Here is a 22601-nt window from a genome sequence, read left to right on the forward strand (position 1 = left end):
CCATCATCAGCGTTTCTATACCACGTATGTGCTTGCTGGATAAAACAATTCAGGCGATGATGGATGAGGTGGTGGCACAGGAAGAGGAGCAGGGCCAATGAACACTGCTTTCAGGCCTGTTGTCCACACGTGGCTTGGAGGGTGGGTTACTGTCCCAACAGCAGCCAGGTTCCCAACTGTACAGCTAGGGGACAGTTTAGGAGGAGGAGAAGGAACTGCCGTGTTCACAGCAGGGTGGCACTAAGAGCAGCTCTCGGGCATCACTGGAGCGTGACGGGGGGATACAAAGAAACCAGACAACACACCTCCCACCAAGGACAGCTTGCCATTGTCTCTGAGCAGCCTGGCATACATGAGCCAATACATGCTGCTGTGCCTGCGCAATGACCCTCAAGTTGCCCATATTGTTACCAGTGCAAATTACTGGGTGGCCACCGTGCTTTATCCCCGCTACAAGGACAACGTGCCATCATAACTTCAGTCACTGGAGTGAGAATCGCAAAATGCATGAATACAACCTCACACTGGTAGAGAAACTTCCCAACCGACAGCGAGGGCTCAGTGGAACAAGGCGGAGGAGGAAGTCGCCAATGCTGCTGGGGCACCGCCAGCACCTCGGAAAACAGGGTTAGCATGGCCGAAATGTGGCAAAACTTTGAGCATGCCACAACATCCGGCACCACCATCTGATATGGTCCGTATTAGCAGGAGGCAGCGTTACAACAACATGGTGGAAGAGTATCTGTCCACACGTCCTTACTGATGGGTCTGTCCCATTTAACTTCTGGGTCTCCAAAATGGACACCCGAGCTTGCCCTTTATGCCTTGGAGGTGCTGGCCTGCCCTGCAGCAAGTGCACTATCGGAAAGTGTGTTTAGCATGGCAAGGGGTGTGATTGCAGACAGGTGCATCCGCTTGTCCACAGCCAACTTGGGGAAGCTAACATTCATTAAAATGAACCCAACGATTGCATCCCACAGGACGTGTGTACATCTTTGTATGACTAGGCAACTATACCAGCCGCTCCTAGCCAGTATTAAACTCCATTTGCCATTTGTTTCATTTGGGTGCCTCGCTCCCAAATAAAACTGTTGACTACCTCTTCCACCTACAGTGCCATGTCCACCTCCCCCTTTAGGTAGACCTCCGCCCCCTGGTATTTTGGGTTGATTTTTTGTTCTAAGTCAGTTCCATAGATAAAACAACCCCCCCCCCAAAAAAAAAAACAAACAAACCACTAACAGTGCTGGATTACTTCTCCCCTGCCTCTTCCACCTACATTGCCACATCTACCTCCTCCACCTCTTCCTTCACTTGGACCTATGCCTCCTGGTTCTAATTCTAGGTTCTTTTAAGTTAGTTTTGTAAAACAAATGTGTGTATGTATGTATATATATATACTGTATATATATATATACACACTGCTCAAAAAAATAAAGGGAACACTTAAACAACAGAATATAACTCCAAGTAAATCAAACTTCTGTGAAATCAAACTGTCCACTTAGGAAGCAACACTGATTGACAATCAATTTCACATGCTGTTGTGCAAATAGAATAGACAATAGATGGATATTACTGGCAATTATCAAGACACCCTCAATAAAGGAGTGGTTCTTCAGGTGGGGACCACAGACCACATCTCAGTACCAATGCCTTCTGGCCAGGGGCGTACATAGAAGTCATGGGGCCCCATAGCAGAAGCTCGAATTGGGCCCCTCCCCTACAAAAAAATAAATATTTGTCAGTGTCACAGAAGAGCAGATCTCATAACTTTCCAGCCTTTACATAGTGATTTACCTCCTTCTGAAGTCGTAGATTCCTCCTTCATTGCCTCCATAAAGTATGATGCCAACAAAAGTGCCCCCCAAACAGTATGATACCCCTATGGTGCATTCCTCCACATGCACAGTATAATGACACTATTGTAACCCACTTCAACTCCCACGGCAAAGTATGGTGACCCTAACACAGAATAATCACCCAACTGTGAACCCCACAGAGCCCTCCATACACTCTCATGGCCCCACACAGCCCTCCAAACAGTATAATGGCCCCCACACAGCCCTCCAAACAGTATAATGACCCCACACAAACATTCACACTGTATAATTGCTTTCATACAGTATAATGGCCCCCCACATAGCCCTCAAAATATTATAATGGCCCCACATAGCCTTCCATATAGTATAATGCACCACCAATAATCTTCCATATAGTATAATGCGCCCCCATAATCCTCCATATAGTATAATGCTCCCCCCATAAACCTCCATATTGTACAATGTGACGCGCCCCCTGGGACATATTCCTTTTTGAGGGGAATACCCGGCACCGGATCAGATGGGGTGTTGTAGTCTCCGAGCGGCTGTGACCCGGTCCCGTGCCCAGGGCGTCAAGCTATGTGTTATGTGGCAGTCCTTACTGATGTTATTAGAGTTCTTTTTGTGTCGACTACGCCACCCGTTGTAATGCGGTCACTGTGGCCGCCGCTGCAGCAGGGTCCGCTGAGGCTGATGGTGGATGTGCAGCTTGGTGGGATAACCCCCAACGGGAGGGGTATAGCCTCAGAGGGGACAGGCGCAGAGGATGGGGGTTGTGGTGGTGCAGCATAGATGATAAAGGAAGACAGAGTCGGGTTGTGCAGTTAAGGGTTTTACTCACTGCTGATGTTCCTGGTCACTCTAGCTCCAAGTGACCACCCGAGCCGTGCTGCGTCCACCAGGTCCTGGATCCGGCCAACCCCCAAACAAGTCCGGAGCGTGGCCCTGAGCTCCCCCTCTGTCCTTTCTTCAGCCGTCCCCACCAGTGATTCACCTAGGTCCAGCTCCCTCGGGCCTTCTTTTGGGACACCCTTGGCCCTGGGTTCCCTGACCCTGCATGTGGTTTGCCTTCGGGGTGAATGTGGTGGGTGACCGTGACAGACACTGCCCACGGTCTCCGGTCTCTGGCTGGGGAATGTCTTTGCCCCCACCAGCTTGGGTTCCGGTACCCTCTTGCTGACTCCTCACCCGGTGCTCTAATTTGGGTTCTTGGGTCCCTTCTTTGTCTCCCTCTGGGTCTTTCTTCACTCCACTCTCTCTCTTCAGGGCCTCTCTTTCTTTCAGCTGCTCCTCTGCCAGCTTCCGCTCCTCCTCTCCTGCTGACTTGTCCTCTGCACTGACTGACTCTCTGCGTCTGACAGGCTCCTCTGCGTCTGACCCTGATCCTAGTTGGTGCCCTCCTTATATATCCCTCTATGTGTGAGCTCAGGTGACCAGCACCCAATGAGCTCCTATCACTACCCAGACTGCTCCCCCTATCTGCCCCTACACTACATGGGATGTTCCTCCCCCCTCCCACTCCAGCCAGGAACAGGCTCGGTCGCACCTGCACATTTCTAAGTGGGAGTGCCGTCGGCCTGCTCCCCGGAAATGGGATGTATGTAGTGCATGCAGTCTATCTGAGCTCAGTTCCACACTCCTTCCTTACCCGGGAGTGGAATATCACACCTCTGGCTGAGGTGCAATACCCCTGTAGCAGCCGGATCCTCAGGGTGCTACATTCCCCCCTGGCAAATCACAGCACGTCCTCGGGCTGTAAAGACATAAAACACCATAACATACAAAATTTTTTTTTTTTTTTTCATATAAACATATAAAACATATAAAACATTATATAAAACAGTAGATATATTTATATAAATAACATTCTCGTCGTCTCTTTCTTTCTTCCTCCTCTGGTCACCGTGCAACTCGTGACCAGGTAAAGTGCGACCGAAAAGCAGTTTCTCATAAAACCAGTAGGGGGCGCCTTAGAAAGCGCAACTATGTACAGGGGAGTTTGGCCGTTCTCAGTCCCCGGCCAAGTAAAGGGATGGCTGCTCACAGTCCTCAGCCTGGTTTGGGTAGGGGACACACGGGTTAAACTGTTCACTGGTCCCTACGGGGACTAAACTTTAAAGCAGCCACGGTTACTTGGGTACCCCGACAGGTAACTATATACAGTCCTTTGTACTATCTCAGTCATAGTACCTTCTAGCCTTGAACCCGTCCGGGTCTTCTGGCTCCTCCTCCCTACACCGCAACTCCTCCTCTGTCAGGCGATGCACGTGGAGGGCGTAAGGTCCCTTGGCACACTTGTGCCGGGTGAACGTTACCTCGTCACCGACGTAGAGGTCACGGCCTTTGTGACCCTCTGGCAGGTGGGACTCGACATCCCGTCGGGTAACGAAGACGTCACCCATGGTGTTCCGGTCCTTTATGAAGCCCCACCCATGCTGCGCATTAAACTTTATTACCGTCCCGATGGTACGGGGACGATCTGCTGCATAGGGGTCCCTTCTGGTCCGACTCTTTTGCTCCGCGCTGCGGGTCCGGGCCCATTGCTCTCTGACCCGCCTCTCCTCCCGTTCTCTCTTAAACTCGGCCAGCTGTTGACGGCAACACTCTGTGCGTTCAGCTGCAGCTGCCCGAGTCTCTCCGGTGAACCCCATCAAATCTTCTCCCGTGGGGTCCCACACGAATTGGGCTTCTTCTAGTGGAGGCGAGACCCGAGTCACGGGCTTTGGAGCCGGGATCAGGGGCTCACACAGGGGACCTAACTTCTTTTGTCGCTCCAGTTCCAAGAATTCTTCGGGCCAGATGAAGGGCCGCCCGTCCGGCCACGCTGGCTGGCTGAAGGGGTCCTCTCCCAGATTTGGCACCCTTGATGTTACGGGTGCGGGCGCGATGGTGGGGGCGCCCAGGTTGCCCAGGCCTTGCGGCCAGGCCTGGGGCATCTGGAAGGTAAATGGAACTGTTAACACGGCGGCACCCTGGGCCACCTGGCCTTGCGACCAGGCCGGAGGCTCCGCGGAGGTAGATGGCTCTGCTGGGGATGCGGCGCCCGGAAACGCTAGGCCTTGCGACCAGGCCGGAGGCTTCCCTTCCTTCGCCACGCTCCGGGTCACGACGCGTGACGTCACTGGGGTCGCGACGGCGGCTTCCGGTCGGGGCCTAGTCGGTGGCGGTGTCATGGCGGTCTCGGGTACGGCAGGGGGACTTTCGGGCTCTGCGACGGGGAGCTGGGGCAGGTAAGTGGTCTTCCGGTATGGGGTATAGGCATCCCCCTTACCTGCTGCCATGCGTCTCGCTCCCTCTTCTGCGCCGTCTCCGGCCTTGGGTCCTCCCGCGTCATCCGCAGAGGTAGTCGGTGTCTTCTTCCAAGGGAGCGGGTTCCGTGGACGGGTTCCAGCTTGCTGGGCCATCTCCCGGCCCCACTCCGCCAGGATCTCCCTCTGCACTCGGGCCATCCTTCCCGCGAGGCCCTCCAGGGCACTCCGCGCGCACTCCCGATCTCGGGGAAGCTGCGCCAGGATCTCCGCTAAGCCTAGCGGGGTTGTTGACTCTAGCAGGCTCCTGACCATCGGGTCGGTGCTGCTCTGCTCTTCTTCCGGCAGGCTCCTGGCCAGCGGGCCGGTGCTGCTCTGCTCTCCTCTTTCTTCCTTTTGCAGGCTCCTGGCCAGCGGGCCGGTGCTGCACTGCTGCCGCTCCATTCCCGGGTCTACTCTTTCTCTCCTCGACTCCGGGTGCTCTTGCTCTGGACACCTCGCCTCCGGGTGCGCTCGTTCTAGACTGCTCCAAGCGACACCCATCTTTGCTCTTTTCTTTCGTCTCCTCCCACTTCGAGGGCGGTCCCGGGGCAACTCGGTGACTGTCAGCTCCAGGGGTAGTTCTTTCACGCTGACTGACACCTCCAGCATCACAGTCTCTGTTGGTGGGGGCGGTTTCCACTTTTGGCGCCATTTTCTGTCCCGGCCCACGATGGGAGGTGGCCTCTTGCCCTCCTTTGGCACGCCCATAATGGCGTCCGCTGCTCTTCCAAGGCGGGAAATCTGCGGTTTTGGCGGGAATCGCTTCCCAGTGGCGGGAAACTCTGCAGATGGCGGGAACAAGCTGGAAATGGCGGACAATCGGCGGGAAACGACTGGTGATGGAGTCCGATGGCGTGGACCCTCCGGAACCGGCGGGAGACTTCTTTCTGAGGTAAACTTGCACTTTTCTTCAGGCACGCAGTACCCGGGTGTTGCGGGCACGTAATCCTGCCGACCACGCTAAAGTTGACGCGCCCCCTGGGACATATTCCTTTTTGAGGGGAATACCCGGCACCGGATCAGATGGGGTGTTGTAGTCTCCGAGCGGCTGTGACCCGGTCCCGTGCCCAGGGCGTCAAGCTATGTGTTATGTGGCAGTCCTTACTGATGTTATTAGAGTTCTTTTTGTGTCGACTACGCCACCCGTTGTAATGCGGTCACTGTGGCCGCCGCTGCAGCAGGGTCCGCTGAGGCTGATGGTGGATGTGCAGCTTGGTGGGATAACCCCCAACGGGAGGGGTATAGCCTCAGAGGGGACAGGCGCAGAGGATGGGGGTTGTGGTGGTGCAGCATAGATGATAAAGGAAGACAGAGTCGGGTTGTGCAGTTAAGGGTTTTACTCACTGCTGATGTTCCTGGTCACTCTAGCTCCAAGTGACCACCCGAGCCGTGCTGCGTCCACCAGGTCCTGGATCCGGCCAACCCCCAAACAAGTCCGGAGCGTGGCCCTGAGCTCCCCCTCTGTCCTTTCTTCAGCCGTCCCCACCAGTGATTCACCTAGGTCCAGCTCCCTCGGGCCTTCTTTTGGGACACCCTTGGCCCTGGGTTCCCTGACCCTGCATGTGGTTTGCCTTCGGGGTGAATGTGGTGGGTGACCGTGACAGACACTGCCCACGGTCTCCGGTCTCTGGCTGGGGAATGTCTTTGCCCCCACCAGCTTGGGTTCCGGTACCCTCTTGCTGACTCCTCACCCGGTGCTCTAATTTGGGTTCTTGGGTCCCTTCTTTGTCTCCCTCTGGGTCTTTCTTCACTCCACTCTCTCTCTTCAGGGCCTCTCTTTCTTTCAGCTGCTCCTCTGCCAGCTTCCGCTCCTCCTCTCCTGCTGACTTGTCCTCTGCACTGACTGACTCTCTGCGTCTGACAGGCTCCTCTGCGTCTGACCCTGATCCTAGTTGGTGCCCTCCTTATATATCCCTCTATGTGTGAGCTCAGGTGACCAGCACCCAATGAGCTCCTATCACTACCCAGACTGCTCCCCCTATCTGCCCCTACACTACATGGGATGTTCCTCCCCCCTCCCACTCCAGCCAGGAACAGGCTCGGTCGCACCTGCACATTTCTAAGTGGGAGTGCCGTCGGCCTGCTCCCCGGAAATGGGATGTATGTAGTGCATGCAGTCTATCTGAGCTCAGTTCCACACTCCTTCCTTACCCGGGAGTGGAATATCACACCTCTGGCTGAGGTGCAATACCCCTGTAGCAGCCGGATCCTCAGGGTGCTACAAATGCGCCCCCCATAATCCTCCATATAGTATAATGAACTTCCCATGGTCCTCCATAGAATATAATGCACTCCCCGTAGTCCTCCATACAGTATATTACACACCCCATAGGGTAAAATGCAGCCCCCATATAGTATAATGAGTGTGCAAAGCAGTCATCAAAGCAAAAGGTGACTACTTTGAAGAACCTAGAATATAAGACATATTTTCAATTGTTTCACACTTTTTTGTTAAGTATATAATTCCACATGTGTTAATTCATAGTTTTGATGCCTTCAGTGTGAATGTACAATTTTCAAAGTCATGAAAATACAGAAAAATCTTTAAATGAGACTTTTGGTTTGTACTGTATATTTAGATTTTCTCCTAAAAAAAAAAAATAAATACAAAAACAGTATTGGATTACTCCTCCTTTGCCTCCTCCACCTACACCGCCATGTCCACCTCTTCCTCCACTTGACCTGGTCCTCCTGGTTCAAGATTATTATTTTTTATTTCTGCTCTTTAGCATAGGGACAGGACGCAGCTGTAATGAGGGACAGTATTAGGTTTTGTGTAAAAACACTCTGTTTACTCTGCACCCGTGTATGTGATAGTACTGTGGGTACCCAAAAGTTTTTCTTATCTGCAACCATGTCTGTGGGAGTCATGTGAGTCAAAAACATTTTTTCTACTTTGATGCACCCATGCCTGTGATAGTACTGTGTATAAAAACACATTTTTCTAATCTGCAACAGTGTTTGTGGGAGTACTTTGCCTAAAAAACACTTTAAAAAATGAGTATCAAATAAGGGATGTGTACGTGGCAGTCAAGTTCTTGCCTTTTGCCATCTTGTTTTGTTTCTTGTCAGTGTCATCAGAGTAAAGAAATTTTCACCACACATTCAATGGAAAACTTTTAATGATATTTAGAAAAACGTGCAAGTGGAGGAAAAAATACAGTTCTTTTGTTTAGAGGTGACTTTTAAGTTTCGGCCCGCTCTAGGGCCTTACTGACATAGTCGCTCTAAGGGAATGAGGAACAGAAACAGAATGTTAAAGCACATAGACAATATTTACAACAAAATATTTACAATATATACAATGTATGCTAAAATAGCAAAAACTTTAACAAAAGAGTCCATTATAAATCGCAAGATCATAGTTCATATCGTATTGTTGAGGAGAGCCACAGTGTGTATGGGAATATGGTATGTGTCTTAATAAATGCCATAACTTTACTCATTGTGTGGAATTATATACATGCAAATCACATATGTTCTGTTATGCACACGCCCGGGCTGACTGGCGTGTGCGTGATTTAGTGATTCCACTGTGCCATGAACCGGAGAGTGCCTGGAGGGTCGTAACTAAGTGTCAACCCAATCCGACCAAGGTCGCACGACGGCTAACGACGCCGTGCACCAGGGAGGAACCGAGCAGAGGGACCAGGTGCTACTCCAGGCCAGACCCCGGACACGGCTGTTGACCCACACCGGGGAATAGAGGAACAGGCAGGTTAGGCTGCCACACAGACAGGTGGGAATTGGCAGGCACGGCTGGTATGCAGACAGGTGGGCACTGGCAGGCACGGATGAAGTGCAGACAGGACAATACTGGCAGGCACGGCTGGTATGCAGACAGGAGGGTACTGACAAGTACGGCTGGCGTGCAGACGGGGAGGTACTAGCAGGTTGGAGCACAGACTGGATAGGGTCCAGTACAGACTGGGATTCAGGAACAGAACCACAAATGCTGTAGACAAGCAGAGCAGAGAGGTACCGCCAGAGCGGTGAGCAAGCAGTGCAGGGAGAAGCCGCCGGAGCGGTGAGCAAGGCAGAGCAGGCAGGAACCGCCGGAGCGGTGAGAAAGGCAGAGCAGGTAGGAACCACCGGAGCGGTGAGCAAGGCAGAGCAGGCAGGAACCGCCGGAGCGGTAAGCAGGGCAGAGCAGGCAGGAAACGCCAGAGCGGTGAGCAAGGCAGAGCAGAGGGGAACCGCCGGAGCGGTGAGCAAGGCAGAGCGGATAGGAACTGCCGGAGCGGTGAGCTAGGCAGAGCAGGAAGGAACCGCCGGAGTGGTGAGCAAGGCAGAGCAGGGAGGAACCGCCAGAGCGATGAGCAAGGCTGAGCAGGGAGGAACCGCCGGAGCGGTGAGCAAGGCAGAGCAGGAAGGAACCGTCGGAGCGGTGAGCAAGGCAGAGCAGAGAGGAACCGCCGGAGCAGTGAGCAAGGCAGAGCAGAGAGGAACCGCCGGAGCGGTAAGCAAGGCTGAGCAGGCAGGAAACGCCAGAGCGGTGAGCAAGGCAGAGCAGAGGGGAACCGCCAGAGCGGTGAGCAAGGCAGAGCGGATAGGAACTGCCGGAGCGGTGAGCTAGGCAGAGCAGGAAGGAACCGCCGGAGCGGTAAGCAGGGCAGAGCAGGCAGGAAACGCCAGAGCGATGAGCAAGGCTGAGCAGGGAGGAACCGCCGGAGCGGTGAGCAAGGCAGAGCAGGAAGGAACCGTCGGAGCGGTGAGCAAGGCAGAGCAGAGAGGAACCGCCGGAGCAGTGAGCAAGGCAGAGCAGAGAGGAACCGCCGGAGCGGTAAGCAAGGCTGAGCAGGAAGGAACCGCCGGAGCGGTGAGTAAAGCAGAGCAGGAAGGAACCGCCGGAGCGGTGAGCAAGGCAGAGCAGAGAGGAACCGCCAGAGCGGTGAGCAAGGCAGAGCAGAGAGGACAGGGCTCTGTTCACACTGAACAGACTGGAAGGGAAAAGCAGAACCAGATACACACAAGGTACTTGCAATGAAGTAGCGAGTGGACTCCAAACTCACAACAGAAGTACAGAAACTACGAGTAGGAGTAGGTGCAGGATCAGAGACTCCAGGAAAAGGGAAGGTACGGACACAGAGACAAACAGGCTAGGAGAGTGTTCAGACAGGAACTGACACTGCAACAAGATACAGGAGCGAGTCTGGGTATATGGCCCCAGAGAGGTGGACAAACAGGCTAGGAGATGGTTCAGACAGGCCTGGGAATACAGCCCTCAGGTTGGCGGACAGGCAAGAACAGAAAGGGACCTGGCACATCAGAGGCAAGGAGCCCTCTGAAGGAAAGAGTGGCTCAGGCACCAGCTTCAGGGTGGAGCTGGTTTAAATATCCAGTGACAGACAGCAATAGGCTGGAGACGCATTAGGGGTGTGCCCACAGCAGCTACAAGAAACAGGAAGTAACCGGCCGCCGCCCTAAGCAGTCAGGAAAGGGACAAGCAGACAGCAAGAACAGAAGCCAGGCTGGCAGACTGAACTGAAGATTAAGTTTGCGATCTTGCATAGTGGGAGATGGTGCACTATGCAAGTGCGCTGCCTGGTATGTTACATGTTCGCTAGCACAGGTCTTTGTCTAAAGACAGAAATGGTATATCACGGATATAGGCAAAATATGTGGTGAAAAAAATGAACGGACATAGTAAAGGAAGGGGACCCCAGGAGGTGTGTCATGTACCTGGGTAAGGCTGCAATGGTCCAAACCATATGAGAGAAATCACTGTGGGGATGCATATAGAATAGAGTCCTGAGGGATAAATGGAGGGAGCATAAAAATCAGGGGATTATATGTGTGGAGTCAGAATAAGGTCCTGGAAGTCAACATACCTTATGGGTAATAGCAGTAAGGGACCTCCTGTGTGAAGGCCTTGTGGCTATAGGGACAGCACATAGGGATTATATACCTGGTGGACAGGAAGTCCGGGGTCAGGTGGCGAGAGGGAGGACCTTGCAGTTGCCTCCCTTCAGTAGTATGGAGGGGGCAGTTACACAGCACTATTGGATGCACAGGACCTGGCAGTTGCTTCCCATTCAGTAGAATGGAGGGGGCAGAGTTACACAGTACTACTGGGCACACAGGACCTGGCAAGAAGAAGTCATGTGGTGGGGTGTCATGCATCACGTGACCGGAAGTGGAAGGTCCTGTGTGGGGAGATGCTGTGTGCGGTACGGTACACATGGTGGCCCGTCATGCACCATGTGACCTGTAACCATGGAGATCAGGAAGGGTGGGGTAAAATTTTTGTTACATAGGCTGTGACAGCAGGGCACAGCGGTCATGGAAGTAGCTCATATGTATGACAGTGGTGGTATTGGCAGTTGTAAGTAATCCCAAAATGACAGGAAGGGGATGAGGGAAGAACTGAGGACAAGTAGGAGGAGGGAAAAGGCTGAGAGACACAAGGGTCGGGGAACACATCATATACAGAGAGGATGGGGGAAAGGCAAGATGAGACATATGGATACCACAGGGAGGGGAGAAAGGGGTTGGGGAACTTACCATAGGTTATTCACCGATGGTAGGACCAAGGAAAGGGAAGAGGGTGGGGAGTTTCTCATTCCTGTCTGTATTAGCAATTCTGGAGAGGAAAAGAATCGATTAAAGGTTAAAAAAAAATTGCCATATTGTGGTCCTTTTATTTATACCAAAAGATCAAGCTCGTGATTAAGACTCAGTGGGGCCAAGGTTTGGAGTTTGTGAAAGCAATAGTATTCTGTCCGCTTAAGTAGCGCAGTGTCGTTCCCCCCTCTATATCGGTATCATCTGCTGGAAATGAGTTTTCATTCTGGTCACATACATGTCTTCCAGTCCTCAACATAACTCCTTTCCTTGCATTCATTGACAGATTCGTGTTTTTTACGCTGATCTGTAGTCAGAAATTCTTCAAAGCAAGCAAAATTAACTCTTTAATGACCGTTTGCAGTTTCACTGTACCATCTGTGCGTGCTCGGTAGTCGTGGTATAGGGCCTCATCTTTCAAAATTTTTTAAATCAAATCCACTTCACAATCTTTTAAAATTTGTTCCAAAATTTTTCATAGGCCAAGTCCAATTCTTGCTTTTTGACATCTTGTTGTGTTTCTTGTTCTGTCATATTGGCATCATCTGCTGGAAATGAATGTTCATTCTGGTCACATACAGTACAGACCAAAAGTTTGGACACACCTTCTCATTTAAAGATTTTTCTGTATTTTCATGACTATGAAAATTGTACATTCACACTGAAGGCATCAAAACTATGAATTAACACATGTGGAATTATATACTTAACAAAAAAGTGTGAAACAACTGAAAATATGCCTTATATTCTAGGTTCTTCAAAGTAGCCACCTTTTGCTTTGATGACTGCTTTGCACACTCTTGGTATTCTCTTGATGAGCTGCAAGAGGTAGTCACTGGAAATGGTTTTCACTTCACAGGTGTGCCCTGTCAGGTTTAATAAGTGGGATTTCTTGCCTTATAAATGGGGTTGGGACCATCAGTTGTGTTGTGCAGAAGTCTGGTGGATACACAGCTGATAGTCCTACTGAATAGACTGTTAGAATGTGTATTATGGCAATAAAAAAGCAGCTAAGTAAAGAAAAACGAGTGGCCATCATTACTTTAAGGAATGAAGGTCAGTCAGTGTGAAAAATTGGGAAAACTTTGAAAGTGTCCCCAAGTGCAGTTGCAAAAACCATCAAGCGCTACAAAGAAACTGGCTCACATGAGGACCATCCCAGGAAAGGAAGACCAAGAGTCACCTCTGCTTCTGAGGATAAGTTTATCCGAGTCACCAGCCTCAGAAATCGCAGGTTAACAGCAGTTCAGATTAGAGACCAGGTCAATGCCACACAGAGTTCTAGCAGCAGACACATCTCTACAACAACTGTTAAGAGGAGACTTTGTGCAGCAGGCCTTCATGGTAAAATAGCTGCTAGGAAACCACTGATAAGGACAGGCAACAAGCAGAAGAGACAAGTTTGGACTAAAGAACACAAGGAATGGACATTAGACCAGTGGAAATCTGTGCTTTGGTCTGATGAGTCCAAATTTGAGATCTTTGGTTCCAATCACCGTGTCTTTGTGCGACGCAGAAAAGGTGAACGGATGGACTCTACATGCCTGGTTCCCACCGTGAAGCATGGAGGAGGAGGTGTGATGGTGTGGGGGTGCTTTGCTGGTGACACTATTGGGGATGTATTCAAAATTGAAGGCATACTGAACCAGCATGGCTACCACAGCATCTTGCAGGCATGCTATTCCATCCGGTTTGTGTTTAGTTGGACCATCATTTATTTTTCAACAGGACAATGTCCCCAAACACACCTCCAGGCTGTGTAAGGGCTATTTGACCAAGAATGAGAGTGATGGGGTGCTACGCCAGATGACCTGGCCTCCACAGTCACCTGACCTGAACCAAATCGAGATACTTTGGGGTGAGCTGGACCGCAGAGTGAAGGCAAAAGGGCCAAAAAGTGCTAAGCATCTCTGGGAACTCCTTCAAGATTGTTGGAAGACCATTTCCAGTGACTACCTCTTGAAGCTTATCAAGAGAATGCCAAGAGTGTGCAAAGCAGTCATCAAAGCAAAAGGTATCTACTTTGAAGAACCTAGAATATAAGACATATTTTCAGTTGTTTCACAATTTTTTGTATATCATTCCACATGTGTTAATTCATAGTTTTGATGCCTTCAGTGTGAATGTACAATTTTCATAGTCACGAAAATACAGAAAATCTTTAAATGAGAAGGTATGTCCAAACTTTTGGTCTGTACTGTACATCTCTTCCACAGTTTTTATATGGATAGCTTTCACCCATACATTCTTTGACAGATTCATGTTTTTTACGATGATTTGTAGTGAGAAATGTATTTATTGATTTTACTCACTTATACAACGCCATTAATTCCACAGCACTTTACAGGCATTATCAGCACTATCCCCATTGGGGCTTACAATCTAGATTCCTTATCAGCATGTCTTTGGAGTATGGTAATAAACCAGAGTACTCAGAGGAAACCCACGCAAACACGGTGAGAACATGCAAACTCCTTGCAGATGTTGTTCTTGATGGAATTTGAACCGAGTATCCCAGCGCTACAGCTGTCGTGTCCAAAACGGTGTGTGCTCATCGCCGGAGCCCACACCAAAAAGGGGGAGGCAACCTATGATGTACCTATACGTCATAGGTCGTAAAGGAGTTAAGAAACTACTTCACATTCGTACGATGACTTGGTGAAATAAGATTTCCCTGGAGAAATATATGCTGATTCTTAGAGGATTATGTTATTCCCTCATTTGTTATTAATGATGAGATTTTTATACAGAAATAGGATGAAGCATGTTCCAAATGTTCTTTAACATTTGTGGAATTGATCGTATCGCACAACAATCAAACCATATCAACATTGGGAAGTAAATTGTTGGAAGTTAAACAAATTACCTGGTGATTTTTTTTCCTACTGTGGTCATGTGACTATCCATCATGTGATCTCCTTCTCTGCCCACGCATCCCTTCAATTGACACGGCCACTTAATTGTTACTATAGTGATGCGGTCACGCATAATTTCATATAATGCGGCTACCTCATCATTCACTATCACGTGACCCCTCCCTCTCATGTACCAATCACATCATCAATTCCAGGATCACCACGCCAGCGGTGAGGTGACCCCTCCCTGTTATGTGCCGATCACATCAATGGCCACATGATCACCATGTCATCGGTCATGTGTGTACCAATGCGGTCACTCTTTTAAGAATGCAGGATCTTCGTGCACTTTGCCATTAGTTGGCAGGCCCCTTGAGGATGTGACAATCATGCTGATTGGCTCTCATATCTGTAAATTGCCTGGTTGCTCAGTTTACCATCACCCCATGATGAAGCTAGGTGTGAAACGTGCATCAGGAGCAGTTTTCTTCCTGACTGGTGAGGTTACCTTAAAGCACTTTGCATTTTTACCTTTTAATACTCTTTTCTCTTTGACACCTCATACTTTTATCCCACTGTATTTTACCTCATAGTATACTTTGCATTATGTTTCTAACTCTCAGTATACTTTGTATTACATATATTGTTATCTGTCTGCAATATTGCGATTATTCTACCTTGCATACTTAATTGTTTTGTTCTATGTACCTAACTACTTATTGTCAATACCTATTTTTCATTGACACATCATTTAACTGTACTTTCTGAAAGAAATCCCTCTTTTGGCATTTGTCTGCAGTATTGTGACTATACCTGTATACTATGTTTGTACTACCTCATGCGTCATTCAGGTGTTTCCCATCAGTCTTGATATTCTTGTGTCCTAACTTTTGTTTGTTTTTAACCATTATTCAATAAAATTACATTATTTACCATTTATGGCCGGACACTTATTCTTTATATACAGGAGCATCTCACTAAATTAGAATATCATCAAAAAGTTAATTTATTTCAGTTCTTCAATAGAAAAAGTGAAACTCATATATTATATAGAATCATTACAAACAGAGTGATCTATTTCAAGTGTTTATTTCTGTTAATGTTGATGATTATGGCTTACAGTCAATGAAAACACAAAAGTCATTATCTCAGTAAATTAGAATACTTTATGACACCAGCTTGAGAAATGTTTTTAAAATCTGAAATGTTGGCCTACTGAAATGTATGTTCAGTAACTGCACTCAATACTTGGTCGGGGCTTCTTTTGCATCAATTACTGCATCAATGCGGCGTGGCATGGAGGCAATCAGCCTGTGGCACTGCTGAGGTGTTATGGAAGCCCAGGTTGCTTTGATAGCAGCCTTCAGCTTGTCTGCATTGTTGGGTCTGGTGTCTCATCTTCCTCTTGACAATACCCCATAGATTCTCTATGGGGTTAAGGTCAGGCGAGTTTGCTGGCCAATCAAGCACAGTGATACTGTTATTTTTAAACCAGGTATTGGTACTTTTGGCAGTGTGGACAGGTGCCAAGTCCTGCTGGAGAATGAAATTTCCATCTCCAAAAAGCTTGTCGGCAGAGGGAAGTGTGAAGTGCTCTAAAATTTCCTGATAGACGGCTGCGCTGACTTTGGTCTTGATAAAATACAGTGGACCTACACCAGCAGATGACATGGCTCCCCAAACCATCACTGATTGTGGAAACTTCACACTAGACCTCAAGCAGGATTGTGGCCTCTCCACTCTTCCTCCAGACTCTGGGACCTTGATTTCCAAATGAAAATTGGAACTCTGGAACCTTGTGGAGTGTGTCAATGACTGCCTTCTGGACATCTGTCAAGTCAGCAGTCTTCCCCATGATTGTGGAGCCTATTGAAACAGACTAAGGGACCTTTTTAAATGCTTAGGAAGCCTTTGCAGGTGTTTTTTGTTAATTATTTTAATTTACTGAGATAATGACCGTTGCGTTTTCATTGGCTGTAAGCCATAATCATCAACATTAACAGAAATAAACACTTGAAATAGATCACTCTGTTTGTAATGACTCTATATAATATGAGTTTCACTTTTTGTATTGAAGAACTGAAATAAATTAACTTTTTGATGATATTCTAATTTAGTGAGATACACTTGTATACCTGTAAAGTAACGCCCACAGTGAATGAGATCAGCTCATTTCTCTATCAGGCCAATCTGCTGATGTTATCTACAGAATCAAGAGATTTTTTGGATGGTCCTCTAAGCTTAGAAGAAATGGAGCTAGTTATAGAGTCTATGGCAATGAAAAAGCAGAGCTCTGTTTTGACAACTGATATGAAGATATTGACAAAAATACATGCCAATAGATTGAATAGAGTGATATCCAGTTTCATGCATCCTGAAAAATCCACTTCTACAAATAGTTGGTATCTCTTCTTATGCCTTCAGATGTCATCAGATAACTGCAGAAGTAGGGCCATATTCTCATTGAATGTTGTAAGAGCATTTGACAATGTTGAGGGGGTCTACCTCTGGAGCACACTGGAATATTTAGGATTTATATCCATTATAATGGTATTACAGTCTGGCCCCAAAGCAGAATAAAGACCGCTGGTAGTCTCTCAGCAAGCGATACAAGGCATGGGTAACCATAACTATTGAGCTCACAGGTGCGTGATGTTTGGCTCACGGATACCTGCCATCTTTGATGCATTAGCACGAGGTCTAGGAAACAGCTATGAAGAGAAGGTCTCCGGATGGTGACTTTTGTTAGTAGCCAGATCTGGATGCCCATATACTTGGTATGGGGGTAATAGGTTAATTACTTGTTAGGATGACCAGTTAGAGGTTTGTTTGAAGCAATAGTGTGTACAGAGTACTTAATGCAAGAATATCGAATGGGGGCAAGCTGGAAACTCCTAGATGTAAGTGTACTGCCCATAAGGTGGGATGGCACAAGGTGGCACTGTGATTTCTGTGGGAAAACTTTTAATAGCATTTTTAATGATGATCATACCAAACACGTACAACAATATTAATATCTCAGGATTTGAGTCAGTAGATTCCCATTAGACATTGAGGACTTGAATGATTGTTACAAAAGTTTAAACAAAAAAAATCATTGTGTGGAAAAAATTATTTTCATCTGTAGTGGAAAGGCTGAGCCTGATAATAATGGTCCTAGTGCCACAGTTACTTTGTAATGCACCTATTGGACTCTGATAATAGAAACACTTATTTTAGAGGTCATCCATGACTAAAACTAGAAGTGGTACAAAGGGCTAAGGATGATGCAGGACTGGCACTTCCAAATCCGCTGAACCTGCTGATCTTATACACGTGCTGCCGGATTATAAATACTTTTTTGGAGTAAAATTATTAAAATTGTATAATCATAACCAGCAGGTTTGGTTAGAGACGCCAACGTTTCTTTTATTAGGGAACTAGAAGAACTGACTCTGGACGCACACGGTAAAACTGCGGTATGAAGTTTATTGTTTCTCGTACATAAATAGATGGATTCAGACGAACCCTCCTACAAAACGTGATTAACAAAGTCATTACTACAGGACTGTACGAGAAAATGATTTATTCTAAAAGAAACACCAGAGTCAAAAATTAGAGAATCTGGGCACCATGGCTGGACACTTCAGGTCTAGCCTTCAGCATGTAAGAACCAGATGAAGCCTTTGTCCCTGGAGCTTCTCTACTCAGTATAATGAGACCCACTGATCTTGTTCATATATAAAGAGCAGTCTACAAGAAGAAGGAGGATAGGGAATTCTGAATTTCGCAAATGGGTAATTGGAAACTTATGAAATTGGCAGGTTTAGATGAATTTGGCGACTCATCACGTTCCTTGCCTTGCCACAAATATTGTGTTTGAAATTTTAGAAATAAAAACTTGGATTTTCAGAAATTACTTATCCGAACACGGAAATTGTTTAAAATGATTTATTGGAATTTTAAAAACTTTCTCGAGAGACTATGAATACCCGACCTGAACTTTATTCCAAAGTTTGGTTTGGGTACCAGAACGGTACCCAAACTTGAACCATAACCCAAACCCCATTGAAAACAATGGCGACCCGATCTCTCAGGTTCGCTCATCTCTAGCTATGAATTTTTGGTTACAAAAGGTTCATATAAAATATCACAATTGCTGGAAAATGGAAGGATAAGGAAAATGGAGGAGTTAGAGTTCATATTCAGCTTAGAGATAAACCATTGGTCAAGGCTTAAATTGTTATGTCAGGCCTTAAAGAGGGAAACGGATATATTTTTGAAAACATAAATAGATGATTATAATTTTGTTAGTAGAAAAATTGCAGCAATAACAAAATTGAATCCAGGCTATATACAGTAATACCATAATGAGAGGGAATAGTATTGGCCGACCTTTGCTCTCGCAAGAAATAAATGGGAGAAACAAGTATCACCAATAAATGAACAACAATTGTCTAGAATACTTGGACAGGTACCTTTGCTTTTTATTTGAAAAATCTATGGTATAGAATTTTGCAATTGTTCATTGTACATAGGATTTGACACCAGCGGGATTGTCAAAGATGGATACTAAAAGGGATCATAAGGTCCTAAATGTAACAAAGTTGGTGGACACCTATCATATGTTATGGTTATGCTTTACAGTGAAAATTTTTGTGGTCACGTTACTTATACAATTGAGGTAGTGTTTAAAATCAAAGTCCCCATAGACCAAATAATATGTTTATTGGGGTATAGAGAAGGAAATCAGTTCCCAATGGAGGAGAAAAACAACGACTATACTTAGCACGGAAAGGGATTAAAAAAAATGGATCCCACCAGATGACCATACAAAAAAGGAATGGATCGTAGATGTAAATAGTAACTTGCCATATAAACTTATTTACTATTTAATATAGAAAAGTGAAAGATGTTTGTTCAGATATGGAGATGGTGGACTTAAAGAAACTAATGAATGGCTGATCACTAGGATGTGAAGTTAAAAAGAAGAGGGAGGAGGAAATGTTGAATATTTATTTTGGGCATGCATGCGGGGTTGCAATACTGTTGTCCATATAGTGAATAGTTAAATATATAACAATGTGAAATGTTCGACGAACATGTAATATTGCTTTTTAGATAACAGATGTCTACTAGTAGCTATATATATATTAGTTCCAAATTGTTTACCTAATGTCTTTTACTTATTTGTCATTACTTTTACTTTCTCTGTTAGGTGTTTTCTTGTTCAATTTGGCAAAATATATGGTTTCTCCCTGTGAGTTTTTTTTATGATCAAAATCTGATTTTTTTACTATTTCAACTTCTTACCTTCTAGATATGATAATTGCTTATCCCTTATGTGAGATTTTTCATGTTTAAGAAGCTGCGATTTATAGGCAAAACATTTATCACATTTTGAACATGAATATGGTTTTTCCCCTGTGTCACTTTTCTCAGATTTGATATCAGGTTAAAACATTTCTCACATTTAGAACATGAAAATGGTTTCTCCCCTGTGTGAGTTGTCTGATGGCGCATTAAAATTGATTTCTGTTCAAAACCTTTCCCACATTCTGAACATAAATGTGGCTTTTCCCCTGTGTGACTTTTCTCATGTCTTACCAGATTTGATGTCTGGTTAAAACATTTCTCACATTTAGAACAAGAAAATGGCTTCTCCCCGGTGTGAGTTCTCTGATGTGCAACTAAACAGGATTTCCTATTAAAACATTTCCCACATTCTGAACATAAAAATGGCTTCTCCCCTGTGTGAATTCTCTGATGTGTAAGAAGATTTGGTTTATCAGCAAAACATTTCCCACATTCTGAACATGAAAATGGTTTATCTCCTGTGTGACTTCTCTGATGTCTAATAAACTTTGATTTATCCACACATTTCCCACATTCTGAACATGAATACGTCTTCTCTCCCGTGTGAATTCTCTCATGTTTCACAGGCTCTGATTTCTCGTTAAAATGTTTTCCAGGTTCTAAACAAGAAAATCTTTTCTCTTCTGTGTGAATTGTTTGATGGATAACAAAAGAGGTTTTAAATGAAAAGCTTTTTCCGTATTTTGAATATGAAAATTGTTTCTTTGCTGTAAAATCACTTCCATTTTTAACTCCCCTTTTGTGACATTTATTTTTCTTAATAGTCTGTGATGAATCAGAAGTTGGGACCCGTTTACCAGGATCAGATGATAGATCTTTGCTGTGAAGGGATGATGGAATATCTGGAGTAATCGCATTCATTTCCGTTATATCTTGTGTGATATTAAGTTCATCTGATTTAGAACTTGAAGATGTCAGTTGTCCCTCTGATCTCCTGTTAATGTCATCTGCCAAGAGTAAAACCGATTATTCTTTAATAAAATTACCATAAAAATATATATTTACAATATTTCTACATTAAATGTCGATAGAAATTGCATGTTATCTAGCAAAAGCTTCTATTCATCCTGCAAAAAGAAGCCCCAACTCAGGTCTATCACACTGGTCAACAAAAAAAAAAAAATTTTTTTTCACAAAAATGAAATATATATTTTTTGTGCTGAACTCGAATATGCTTTCAGATATTTCCATCAGGCTGTTTTTTTTGTGACACATTTCAACTTGTACGGAAATATTAAAAAATAATACTTATGTAGTCAATATTATATGAAATGCAGCTTACCTAGAAAAGTTTTGATGATGATTTACAGGAATATTTTGCTTCTAGGATGTCTCTCTTCATGGTCCACCAGTAGTCAGCCAGCATACTGGTGCTCCACTTGCCTTGGTACCTCCGTTCCATAGTAGAAATCTGCTGATGAAAAAGCTCCCCATGCTTGTCACTGACAGTGCCAAGATTTTCTGGGAAGAAGTCCAGATGGAAGTCCAAGAAATTAAGTTTTAAAGGACATGTTGTGTCCAATAGCTTTGTATGATTTCACAAGATCACTCACTATATCACTATTTTTTTGCTGTATGATCTCAGAGAAGAGGAGACATTTTTGAAGGACAGCCAGGCTGCTTTTTGCAATGGATTTAACAGTTCCTGAAATTGTTCATCATCCATCATCGATCTTATTTGTGGCTCTATAGAAATGCTTTATTTCAGTTTCGCATCCGTAACTTTGGAAAATTTATATTTCAAATGTATAAATGCAGCAGATTTTTTATCAAGTGCTTTTACAAATTTTTTCAACAATCCTAGTTGAATATCCAGTGGTAAATATACTTTTTCAGGATTCACTAAATGTACATTTGACACTTTTGTCCAGGAACAAGAGATTTATGTTTAGGCCATTGTTTTCGACACGCATAGGAGACAGCAGAATTTAGTGTTCCAGGTTGCAATCCAAACAATAAAGCAATCACTTTCATATCTCCACAGATATTCTAGTTATAATTTTTCATTCTGGATTTTTTCTAACAGCAGTTTCATATTTTCATGTGTCTCGTTCATATAAGCAGCATGTGCAACAAGTATTAAAGGGAGGTTATTACCATTATGCAAAAGAACGGAATTCAAACTAACTTTTGAGGAGTCTACGAACAATCACCGTTTTTTAAATCACTCAGCTACGATACCTGCATAATCTCACATCTTTACAGAGTAAATTCCATCCTTTGAGCCTGGGACTTAGAAGCTCTGATTGTTGTTTAGACAAGTCTAAATCACAGATAAGGTCCTTCAGACCTTCGTGAGATAAGACATGAGGTTCTGTTGAACAACTTGCTTCGAAAGTAGGATCACTTCTCATATTGCTGTATGCTCTTCAGAGTGAGTATGGTCAGAGTCAGCTTTCACGGTCACAAAATCTGGATACGGGTTCAGGAAGCTCTTCGCTATGTAAGACAGGCCTTATTGCAGATGACAAATTGGGGTAATTAACTGTATATTTGGTTTTAGATGCGATTTCTTTAATGGTCGTTAAACCAAAAATAGCAATCTGTTAAATGATCCTTCAGTTCCCTTCAAACCATCAGAATGGCTAATGACATATGATGCAAACCATTTTTCCAACCATTAGGAAGCCTAACACAAGATAAACAGCATATGTGTGGTGCCCAGTACCTTTTGAGATATAAGCTTTATTTTGGGTGTAAAGTTTAACATTTCT

The 22601-nt window shown here is 45.7% G+C and overlaps 1 protein-coding gene and 1 pseudogene across 1 annotated transcript in view; both read right to left on the reverse strand.

Annotated features, from left to right (window-relative positions):
* LOC141271422 (uncharacterized) overlaps positions 1-22241 on the reverse strand; it is a 116398-nt pseudogene extending 94157 nt beyond the window's left edge.
* LOC141271423 (uncharacterized) overlaps positions 22238-22601 on the reverse strand; it is a 128838-nt gene continuing 128474 nt past the window's right edge. Inside the window, exon 9 of the mRNA XM_073681505.1 lies at positions 22238-22341. Coding sequence (XP_073537606.1) covers positions 22238-22341 — 104 coding nt within the window. The remainder of the gene's footprint in view (positions 22342-22601) is intronic.

This window comes from Phyllobates terribilis, unplaced genomic scaffold (genome assembly GCF_046119375.1).
Source record: "Phyllobates terribilis strain yellow unplaced genomic scaffold, ASM4611937v1 Scaffold_5__5_contigs__length_657084704, whole genome shotgun sequence".
Classification (NCBI taxonomy): domain Eukaryota; kingdom Metazoa; phylum Chordata; class Amphibia; order Anura; family Dendrobatidae; genus Phyllobates; species Phyllobates terribilis.